Source organism: Cebus imitator, unplaced genomic scaffold, assembly GCF_001604975.1.
Source record: "Cebus imitator isolate Cc_AM_T3 unplaced genomic scaffold, Cebus_imitator-1.0 Scaffold491, whole genome shotgun sequence".
Classification (NCBI taxonomy): Eukaryota; Metazoa; Chordata; class Mammalia; order Primates; family Cebidae; genus Cebus; species Cebus imitator.
This window is the reverse complement of record NW_016107806.1, coordinates 451432-463602: the sequence shown is the minus strand read 5'-3', so window position 1 is coordinate 463602 and position 12171 is coordinate 451432. Positions and strand designations below refer to the sequence as shown.

The 12171-nt window shown below is 39.0% G+C and overlaps 1 protein-coding gene and 1 pseudogene across 1 annotated transcript in view; one reads left to right on the top strand and one right to left on the bottom strand.

Annotated features, from left to right (window-relative positions):
• PGLYRP4 (peptidoglycan recognition protein 4) overlaps window positions 1–10789 on the top strand; it is an 18874-nt gene extending 8085 nt beyond the window's left edge. Inside the window, exons 6-7 of the mRNA XM_037733084.1 lie at window positions 2674–2792; window positions 9938–10789. Of these exons, the coding sequence (XP_037589012.1) occupies window positions 2674–2792; window positions 9938–10116 (298 nt within the window). The 3' untranslated portion in view covers window positions 10117–10789. The remainder of the gene's footprint in view (window positions 1–2673; window positions 2793–9937) is intronic.
• Window positions 9134–9234, bottom strand: LOC119468784 (annotated as a pseudogene).
• Window positions 10790–12171: the final 1382 nt, after the last annotated feature.

Sequence of the window (12171 nt, the reverse complement as noted above, 5' to 3'; positions counted from 1 at the left end):
ACCCAGGCTGGAGTTCAGTGGTGTGATTTCAGCTCACTGCAAACTCTGCCTCCTGGATTTAGGCAATTCTCCTGCCTCAGCCTCCCAAGTAGCTGGGAATACAGGGTCTGTGATTCTTTAATAAGAAACATACTGACCTAAGCGGAAGAGTAAACATTTCATTTTTTTCCTCATTAAGAATTATTTTGAAGGGTCTCAAAATTCTGACACATTTTTGATCAAAAAGACACATTTTTGATCAAGATGCTTCCATTAAAAAGTACTGATTTTAAAAACTGCCACACAAACACACAAAATGCGTAGAAGTTTCTTGAAGGATGTTTTCAGAGCTTGCAGATAAGAAAATTGGGGTTAGACCCCATATAATGTCCCATCAGGAGCAATCACACTAAATTTTAAGTCTTAGGAAAAGCGACTCTAGCCCATCTGGCATATTCATACACATTAACAGAAGGAGCCCCTAGCTCTAGGGGTGTTTATGGCTTAGTGAGTGGAGCTGAATTTCAGTTTCCACTGTTCCTATGCCAGACTACCTTTGTGCAGAATGCAATCTGCACAGCAGTATGCAGTGGTCCCGTCTTAGACGAATTTACCATCACTTGGTGCATGATTCTGGGCTGAGTGTCTCTCCCCTCTCTGTCCTCATTTTAGTAGCCCCCTTTACAAGATAGAAGAAAACGTTTCCTCCAACATCTATGGTGTATCAGAACCTACAAGTGCTTTGCTAGGTCCTGCCATACAGGATTATTTGCAGCGTTGCTGTCTTTAATGAGAGTAGATACCTGAAAATTGACTGTAATTTTGGAAAGAGGTGGAGGCTGAGGGGAGGTCCTTTCACGTCTCAGAGGGTAGTTGCCTGTCCCTTGACTTGGACCTTTTATTGTATCTTCTTCTATTATAGCATGATGACGGTGTCATTTTTTTTCCTTGAGGTGGTCTGCAGTCAGGATGACACCATCCCTGCCTCACAGAGTATAATTCACTGAACGTGTGACTGAATATGTACTCTGTGTGGCTCAAGGCTATGCTCTGGGGATGCCATCAGATGCCTCAGATGTGGTTCTTACCTGCATGGAACCAATGCTTTAAATTCAAACAAATAAGTTCCAGCAGGGTAGCTTAAACATTATGATAGGGACACACGGAGAGTAGACAGGAGGCTGAGGATGCCAGGAAATGGGAGTGAAAGAAGTACTCCCTGTGGGGGCTCCAGATTAGCTGGGGCCTCAGGGGTGAGTGGGAGGAAGAAGCAGGAAGAGTGATTCAGGAAGAGGGAAAGGACCTCTGTGGAAAGGACTGAATTCCAGCCTGAAAAATGTGCCTTTGGGGAACTGAGAGAAGTTCATCAGGATAAATGTAGATGCCAAAGAGGGGTGTGGGACAGCTGAGGCCGGCGAGGCAGACAGGGTCCGTGTTTGAAGGATCCTGTAACTTAAGCTGGAGTGTGTGTACTCAATGCTCAGGGACTGAAAACAGGGTTTGACATAGTAAGTTCTGTATTTTAGAAAGACCGGTCTGGCTATCCTTTAGGAATGGATTGGGTGGGAAAGGGTAGAACTAGAGGCAGTGAGATCTGAGGACTGTGCAGGAATCCAGGTGAGATGGAGTGATGACATCCCTATGGTGGTAGTAGAGGCCACAGAGAGAGGTGGAGGAATTTGAGAGGTCAGTGGAGGTTAATGGTTAATGGCCAGGGTGCAGGGCAGATCAGGGAGTGTAGATGGCAGACATTGTGGACAAGCTGAGTCAATGAGTGGCTGAAGTGGGTGGGCTGATGCCTATATTCCTGGCTGGGGCCAGTGGATGGGTGGGTGACCATGTTTTTCACCAAGATGGGGATCCCAGAAAAGGGAACAGGTGAGGAAGAAGATGGGTCCAGTGGTGAACATGCAGACTTTCATGGATGGCAGCTGAAGCCAAGGAAGTGCATGGGTTAGTCCTGTGTTGAGTAAGGGGAGAAAAGGGCTTAGGATGGCAACCTGAGGAACCCCACATTTAAGGAAAGGGTGCGGGAAGATGAGGTGTGGAGGGAGAGCAGCTAGAGAAGAAAGCCAAGAGAAGGTGGTGTGATGGAAGCTACGGGAAGAGAATGTTTGGAGAAGTCAAGAGGGGTGGCAGAGCCAAATGTACAGAGATCAAGTCAGGAAAGATTGGGGAAGTTAATGTTGTACTTGATGGTAAGGAAATCCTGGGTCGCCCTGGGGGAAACCATTTTCTTAGCGAGGAGGAGAAAAGGCCTAGGGATTGAAAGCTGTCATTCTCCTCTTTCTTCATTGACTGTGAGCGACTTGCGGGCAGCAGTGGTATGCTGGAGCCGAACAAGCTTGTGCCGGCTCATGAGAGCTGATTGTTAAGAGATTCTGGAATTTTGAGAGCTGGTTGTTAAATTATTGGTCACCTGAAATTTGCTATAGTGAAAGGTTTACACCACAGAAATCAGCAAATGCTATAAATTGGGATTCTCTCTCCTCGCCCTGTCTCCCTCACTCCCCCTGAGTTAGTTTACCAACACTCCACTGGCAAGGAGTTCGTCTTGTTTCTGTAACCCAGTGCTTAGAATCCAATAGATCATCAAAATCTGAAGGAGTAAAGACGTGAATAAATTAATACATGACAGAGAGAAACAATGCCAGAGTTTCATGCTGGTCTCCATCTCCCCTTGTGGTCCTCTAGCTTCCTTGTGGGCCAGGATGGTGCCATTTATGAAGGGGTGGGCTGGAATGTCCAAGGCTTCTCCACCCCTGGCTATGATGACATCGCCCTGGGCATCACTTTCATGGGCACATTCACAGGTAAGTGGATGCTTTGGGCAGTAGGGTCATTGCATGGTATTTGAAAGAGAGCATCTGACATGGAAGACAAAGTCTCAGTCTCAAGTGTCATTTTAGTGCCTGCCTATGCTTGATTGACCCAACTTCCTCAATCCAACATTTGACTCAGCTGAGTGTGATCAGAGGTGACCCCCAGACATAATACTCACATTTACCTCCTTTACATCCAGCCAAATATCTCTTTCTTCCAATATGTAAGGAATATGCCAAGTAAGGGGAAAAGATCTTTGTGCATATTTTTAGCTCATCTTGGTCAGCAGATGCAGCCTCTCTTGGTTACCATGACAACAATATAGAGACACTTTGCCTCATATGCCAAAACCACAATAAGCCCCAGTCTTTGACTTGAGAATTGTCATGAGTCAGAGCTCTATTTTACTTTTTATTTTTCATTTTGACAGATTTAGGGGCTACAAATGCATCGTGTTACATGGATGTATTATATAGTGGTGAAGTCTGGGCTTTCAGTATACCCATCACCTGAATAATGTACATGGTATCCATTAAATGATGTCTTGTCCCAATCCTGCTCTCACTCTTCCACCTTTTGAAGTCTCTGATGTCTGTTATTGTGCTCTGTGTACCAGTGTGTACCCATTGTTTAGCTTTCACTTATAATTGAGAACGTGTAGTTTTTTGTTGTCTGTTTCTGAGTCATTTTACTTAGGGAAAGGGCCTCTATTTCCACTCATATTGCTGTAAAAGACATGATTTCATCTTTTAAATTGTTTGAGATGGAGTCTCGCTCTGTTGCCCAGGCTAGAATGCAATGGTGTGGTTTCGGCTCACTGCAATCTCCACCTCCTGGGTTCAAGCCATTCTACTGCCTCAGCCTCCCAAGTAGCTGGGACTACAGGGGTGTGCCACCACACATGGCTAATTTTTGTATTTGTAGAGATGGGGTTTTGTATTATTTTGTATTAGTAAAGATGGGGTTTCACTATGTTGGCCAGGCTGGTCTTGAACTCCCGACCTCGTGATCTACCTGCCTTGGCCTCTCCAAGTGCTGGATTACAGGTATGAGCCACCACGCCTAGCCATGATGTCATTTTTAATGGCTGAATAGTATTCCACAATGCGTATACACACACACACACACTCACACACGATCATCCCCCCCCTACATTTTCTTTATTCAGTCATCCATTGATGGATATTGAGGTTGATTCCATGTTTTTGTTATTGTGAATAGTGTTGAGATAAACATATGAGTGCAAATGTCTTTCTGATATAATGATTTCTTTTTCTTTGGGGAGATATTCAGTATTTGGATTGCTGGATCAAATGGCTATTTTATTTTTAGTTCTTTGGTGAATCTCCGTAGAGGTTGTACTAATTTACATTCTCATCAGTAGTGTGTAAGCATGCTCTTTTCTCTGCATCCTCAGCAACATCTGTTATTTTTTGAGTTTTTAATAATAGTCAATCTGATTGAGGTAAGATAGCATTTCACTGTGATTTTAATTTGCATTTCTCTGATGATTAGTAATGTTGAGCATTTTCTCATGGTTTTTGACTGCTAGTATTTCTTCTTTTGAAAAACGTCTGTTCATGTCCTTTGCTCACTTTTTAATGAGCTGATTTTTTTCCTTAAGTTGTTTGAGCTCCTTGTAGATTCTGGGTATTAGCTCTTTGTCAGATGCATAGTTTGCAAACATTTTCTTCCATTCTGTAGGCTATTTACTCTGTTGATTATTTCTTTTGCTGTGCAGAAACATTTTAGTTTAATTAAGTCTCATTTGTCTATTTTTGTTTTTGTTGCATTTGCTTTTGAGGACTTAGTCATAAATTCTTTGCCTAGGTCAATTTCCAGAAGAGTTTTTTCCTAGATTGTCTTCTAAGATTTTTATAGTTTGAGATCTTACATTTAAGTCTTTAGTCTATCTTGAGTTAATGTTTGCATACAGTGAGATATGTGGGTCTAGTTTCATTCTTCTGCATATGACTATCCAATTTTCTCAGCACCGTTTATTCAATAGGGTGTACTTTCCCTGGTGTATATATTTGTCAGCTTCATCAAAGATCAGTTGATTGTAGCTATGTGACTTTATTCCTGGGTTCTCTATTCTGTTCCATTCATCTATGTGTCTGTTTTTATACCAGTACCATGCTAATTTGGTTACTATAGTTTTGTAGTATAATTTGAAGTCAGGTAATGTAATACCTCCAGCTTTATTCTTTTCGCTTAGAATTGCTTTGGCTATTTGGGTTCTTTCTTAGTTCTATGTGAATTATAGAATAGTTTTTAAAAATTCTGTGAAAAATGATGTTGGTAATTTGACAAGAATTGTGTTGAATCTGTAGATTGCTTTGGGCAGTATGGTTATTTTAATGACATTGATCCTTCAAATCTATGAGCATGGGATGTCTTTTCATTTGTTTGTGTCATCTACAATTTCTTTTCATCAGTGTTTTTTAGTTCTTCTTGTAGAACTCTTTCATCTCCTTGGTTAAATGTATTCCTAAAATATATCTATATATCTATATCTATAACTACACACACACACACACACACACACACACACACATACACATATACACACCTATATATAACGTATATATATAGGGTATATATATATAGGATATATACACACACACATATATACACACCTATATATAACCTATATATAGGTTTTATATATATATATAGGATATTTATAAATATATATATATAGGTTATATATATATATCCTATATATAGGTGTGTATATGTGTGTGTGTGTGTGTGTGTGTGTGTGTGTGTGTGTGTGTATATATATATATATATATATATATATACACATATATATTTTTAGGAATACATTTAACCTATATATATATATAGGTTATATATAGGTGTGTATATGTATATAATTTCTCCTCTATCTCATTTGATTGCACATGGAGAATAAGGAGTAGCATGCAGTGTGTATGTTATAGAATACAATGGACAGATTTTGGCAAAAGGACCAAAGAGAGCAGTAGGGTGGTCAAGTCTCCCTGATGGTATCATAAATCAGAAAAGGGATCCTATGGGAGGCACGGGGGATTCTGAGCGGAAAAAGGACTACAGTAGACCTAGGATAGTGAGAAGGGTTGCAGATAGCATAAACCAACCAAAGAAAACAGATCCAGAGAAAGAGAGAAGAGAAAAAAGAAGGAATAAGAGAAAAAAAGGAAGATGAGAGAGAGGTTAGAATGAGGCTATTGTTTTTTGATGAGCTGAACTCTCCAATTTCATTACAGATGCTTACACAGTAGATCATTGTTTGGAACAAACTCTAGTATGCCATATATATATATATATACACATATATGGTATATGGCATATATATATGGTATATGCCATATACCACATATATATATATATACATATATAACATATATATAGGTGTGTATATCTATAGGTGTACATATCTATATCTATCTATCTATAGCTATTGTATATGGGATTGAGTTCCTGATTTTGTTCTTAGCTTGATTGTTATTGGTGTATAGAAATGCTACTGATTTTTGCATGTTGATTCTGTATCCTGAAACTTTACTGAAGTTGTTTATTAAATCTAGGAGTCTTTTGGAAGGATTCTGAGGGTTTTCTATGCATAAGATTATATCATCAATGAGCAGAGATGATTTGACTTCCTTTTTTCCAATTGGGATGCCTTTTATTTATCTCTCTTGCCTGATTGTTTTATTCAATACTATGTTGAATAGGAGTGGTGAAAGTGGGCATCCTTGCCTTTTTCCAGTTCTTAGCAGGAATGTTTTCAACTTTTCCCCGTTCAGTGTGATGTTGGTTGTGATTTTGTCATATATGGCTTCATTATTCTGAGGTATGTTCTTTTGATGCCTAGTTTGTTGAGGGTTTTTTTTTTTTATATATCATGAAGTAATGTTGGATTTAATTGAATGCTTTTTCTGCATTGAAACAATTATATAGTTTTTGTTTTAATTCTGTTTATGTGGTGAGTCACATTTACTTATTTACATATGTTGAACCATCTCTGCTTCCCAGGAATAAAGTCCACTTGATTGTGTGAGTTAACTTTTTGATATGCTGTTGGATTTAGTTTGCTAGTTTTTTGTTGCGAATTTTTACATCTATGCTCATCAGGGATATTATCCTGTAGTTTTTGTTGTTGTTGTTGTGTCCTTACCTGGCTTTGGTATCAGTGTGGCTTTGTAGATCAGTTAGGAAAGATTCCCTCCTCCTCAATTTTTGGGAACAATTTTAGTAGGATTGGTGTTCTTCCTTTTACATCTCATAGAATTCGGCTGTGAATCCATCTGGTCCTGGGCTTTTTGTTGTTGGGAGATTCTTTTTTAAATTACTGATTCAGTTATTTGTTTTTGGTCTATTTATGATTTCTATTTCTTCCTGGTTCAATCATGGTATGTTGTATGTTTCCAGGAATTTATGCATTTTTTTTAGGTTTTTTTAGTTTGGGTGCACAGAGAGCTCATAGTAATCTCTGACAATCTTTTGTTATTTCTGTGTTATCAACTGTAATGCTATCTTTATCATTTCTGATTGTGGGTATTCTAAACTTATGTCTTTTTTTCTTAGTTAATGTAGCTGGTAGACTGTGAGTTCTGTTTATTTTTTCCAATAACCAACTTTTTATTTCATTGATCCTTTTCATTTTTTATATTTGGTCTCAATACCATTTAGCTCTGCTGTGATCTTTGTTATTTCTTCTGCTAGCTATGGGTTTTGTTAGTGCTTGCTTTTCTATTTTTTTGAGGTATGATGTTAGGTTGTTAATTTGAGACCTTTCTATCTTTCTGATAGAGGCATTTGATGCTATAACATTCTATCTTATCACTGTTTTTTTTTTTTTTTGTTGTATCCCAGAGGTTTTGGTATGTTGTGTCTCTATTTTTATTCATTAAAAAATCTTTAATTTTGGCCTTAATTTTATCATTGACCAAATGATCATTCAGGAGCAGGTTGTTTAATTTCCATGTATTTGTATAGTTTTGAGAGTTCCACTTGATATCGATTTCTAGTTTTCTTCCACTGTGGTCCAACAAGATACTTGATATGATTTTAATTAAAAAAAAATGTAAGGTCTGGCACAGTGGCTCACACCTGTAATCCCAGCACTTTGGGAGGCCAAGGCAGGCAGACCATGAGTTTAAGAGTTCGAGACCATCCTGGCCAACGTGGTGAAACCCCATCTCTACTAAAAATACAAAAAAATTAGCTGGTCGTGGTGGTGTGTGCCTGTAGTACCAGCTACTCGGGAGGCTGATGCAGAACCACTTGAACCTGGGAGGCAGAGGTTGCAGTGAGCCGAGATTGTCCCACTGCACTCCAGCCTGACAACAGAGTGAGACTCTGTCTCAAAAAAAAAAAAAAAAAAAAAAAAAAAGAAAAAAAGAAAAAAAAAGAGTAAATGAGACAAAGTTTATGAGGCATTTTTTCTTATCTCCTCTAGAGAAGAAAGAAAAAAAAGAAAAAAGAGTTTATTGAGGCTTGCTTTGTGGCCTAGCATATGCTTTATTTTTGAGAATGTTCTGTGTGCAGAAGAGATGAATATATATTCTGCCATTGTATGTAGAGGGTTCTGTAAATGTCTGCTAGGTCTATTTTGTCTAGAGTCCGATTTAAGTCTAGAGTTTCTTTGTTGATTTTCTGCCTTGCTGATCTGTTAGTGCTGTCAGTGGGGTGTTGAAGCTCCTCACTATTATTGTATTGCTATTAATCTCTTTTCCTGGGTCTAGCAGTATTTGTTTATGAATGTGGGTGCTCTGGTGTTGGATGCATATATATTTAGAATTGTTATATCTTCTTATTGAATTGGTCCTTTTATCATTGCATAATGAACTTCCCTATCTTTTTTCTTTAACTGTTTTGACTTAAAGTCTGTTTTACTTGATATAGTGTAGCAACCCCTGCTCCTTTTTGGTTTCCATTTGCATGGAATATCTTTCTCCACTCCTTGATTTTGAGCCTGTAAATGTTTTTACTGGTTAAGGAGTTTCTTGTAAACAGCATACGGTTGGATTTTGTGTTTTTATTCATTTAGTCAGCCCATATTTTTTTAAGTGAAGCATTTAGCCTTTTTATGTTTAATATTGATATGTGAGGCTTTATTCCTGTCCTAATGTTAATGGTTATCCAGTTGCTTTACAGTTTTTGACTGAGTAATTGCTTTATAAGTCCTGTGAGTTTTATACTTTCATATGTTTTTATGATAGTGTATATTGCCCTTTAGCTTCCATGTGTAGAACTTCTTAAAGCATTTCTTATAGGACCGGCCTAGTGGTGACAAATTCCCTTAGCATTTGCTTGTTTAGGAAACACTTTATTTCTCCTTAAAAATATGGAATGCTTCACAAGTTTGCATGTCATCCTACTTCAGGGGCCACGCTAATTACTGTATCATTCCAATTTTAAGGTATCTCCTGCCAAAGTGAGAACAACTCAAAGCTCTTAATCAGTTTGTTTAGACTCAAGGGCCTTTCACTGAACCTCTGAAAAGATGAGGCCATGTCACTGGGCTGATTCAGTGACATGACCCATACTAAAATGGGCATTGGGTCAGGGAATGGGTTGAACCAGGGCCGTGACTTGATATTGGGCTGAGCATTGAGCTGGAGCTGGACATGTAAAGGGTACAGGCAGCACAAGTGTGATTAAATCATGCTTCTCAACCTCAGTACAATTGACATTTTGACTCAGATAATTAATTGTTGTGGGGCTGTCCCTTCCTAGGATGTTTAGCAGCATCCCTGGCTTCTGCCAACCAGCATTCCCCTGCCTCTTAGTTTTCACAGCCAAAAATGTCCCATGACATTGCCAAATGTCCCATGACATTGCCAAACGTTCCCTGGAGGGCTAAATTGCACACATATAGACAACTATCAGGCTAAACTTTTGCAGCGGATAAAAGCTTTATACATCCTCAGAAGAATATATTATCCCAGGCTTGGCTCTTTTGATTCAGGAAAACTTTGGCACTAAGAAATTTTAAGTCTTGACCTTGTTCTTTTATCTGTCCCTAGGGGAGGCTGCCAACAGTGGAATATACTAGCTTGGTGATAAGAGTGGGTTCTGGGAATATGTTCTACCTTGCAGGGTACCCTGTAATCTGTGAGCGATGAACTGCTGTGTTTTGCAGGCACACCACCAAATGCTGCAGCACTAGAGGCAGCCCAAGACCTGATCCAGTGTGCCATGGTCAAGGGGTACCTGACTCCCAACTACCTGCTGGTGGCCCACAGTGATGTAGCCAGAACCTTGTCTCCTGGACAGGCTTTGTACAACATCATCAGCACCTGGCCTCATTTCAAACACTGAAGAAGCCCCAGGTCCTTCTGAGACTGCTCCCCCTCCCCTGTCAGGTCTCTCCTGTCCTCACCATCCACCTTGGCTCAACACCTTGTGTCCTCCTCCCCTGCCACCCCATTCTGTGCCTCCTTTTTCAGATTTGAATGATCATGTTCTCTCCTGCCAACACCCTCCAAGGGCCCCCAAACCTCAGAGCTGGACATTCACAGTCCTCTGACTCTGAGTCAGACTTCCTCTCTCCTTATCTTCCTCTCCCTGTGAACCCAACTCCTGAGCCAGGTGAGGCAATGGCTGGTTCTTGTTGCATTTCCCTCTCTCTCTGTCTCTAACTGTCTGTCTCGCTTTTGCTCTCCATGACCCTCTGCCTTGTGAGCCTTCCCCTGGTATCTGCCTGGCGGCCCCCACACTCCACCCCTCACCCCTCATCCATAATTCAGGTCAATGTGACCACTCTTCTTTGCTTACACATAAACTTGTATATACGTGGATGCAGCCCTTATTTAAGGGCTGTTGTTATTTACAAATATGTCTATTCTTGCTCCTGGGCTGTGAGTTTCTCCAGAGGAGGACCTGTCTTTTATTCATCTCTATGTCCTCAGTTTCTCAGCAGTGTCTGAAATTTAATAGGTTCTACTGATGTTTATTAGATAAATGGATGAATAAATGAATGAAGACATCCAAATTTATGTTCACCTTGCCAATTTGCTACATCATCCCCATTTGGAGGAGCCTTTCTGGACAGTGCCCCCATCCCACCAGCATTTTCTGTGTTTCTGTTTTCTCCCAGTCCAAGAGCCATAAGATCTATATGGTACCACCATCTGTGTAAGAGGAAGCAAAGAGAAACAAGGTGTCTGATGGACGTGAGAACCTCAAATAACCAAGATATTTTTACCCCAATTTTTTCATCGCTTAGCATCCCAAATCAAGAGACCTTTTTGCATACTCCAGTGGTGTACAAACACAAAGGATTCTGTGATAAGATCTGCAGGAACTTGAACAGTCTGGGTCCTATGCCTCTCAAAACTAGCCAGCCAAACTTCCCTTCTAGAACAAAGCCCCACAGGGGAGAACTGCTGGAAACAGAATCTAGTTCAGTCCAGTCATAAGAGATTAAAAAAAAAAAAAGAATAAAGGAAAATCTCAGATGAAAGTGTGGAAATGCAGTGGAGCAAGAAGCTCTCTGAATATAAGCCACCATATTGTTGAACACTTACTTGAAAAAAATAATAGAAGAAGGCATCCGGAGTGATTGAATTAAAAAAAGATATTCAAAACCATATATCTTTAAAGTTGAGGAAAGCTAATATCATATAAAATAAACAACAGAAAATAATTGAGGTTCAAATCCACATGAAGTTGTTATAAGATAAAAATAGAATCAGGAGCAGAATCAGGAAAATGAAAGCATTACATAAAGACATGCTTACAGGTAATAACTAGAAACTACAATTGCAAACTGAGCTAAAATAATTACAAAAATAGCACAAGATATGAAAGAACAATTAATGGAATGTACAAAAACTCAGAAATGAGGTAGTGAACTCAGAAGAGAATAATAAAGGAAACATCCATTTCAGAAATAACCAGTAAAAAAAAAAGATGTTAAAAGTGGATATACATAATGGATAATACCTTTAAAGAAAAATGAGATAAAATAAAGGAAAACTCTAAAAATAAAAAAGAAATTAAAATGTAAGATGAAAAGAATTAGAGAGAAAGTAATAAATATAAGATAGGCAAAGAAGATACATATAATTGGAGTCCCTAAAGAACAAAACTAAAGTAAAGGAATGGAACGAATTTTAAAAACTACTATTCTAGAAACACCTCCTGAAATAAAAAAATGTTTTGAAATTTTGTTTATAAGGGGGACACTTCATACAAGAAAAGATGGACTCAAAATGATGAATACAAACATATGGCCTAGTTGAACTATGGGTTTTAAAGAACTGTTTCTTCAGTGGAAAATATCTTTCGGGCATTCAGGAAAAAACCAAAAGCAAATTACTATTAAGAGAGAAAAATATCATTAGACTTATTGGCAACAACATTTTGGGCTAG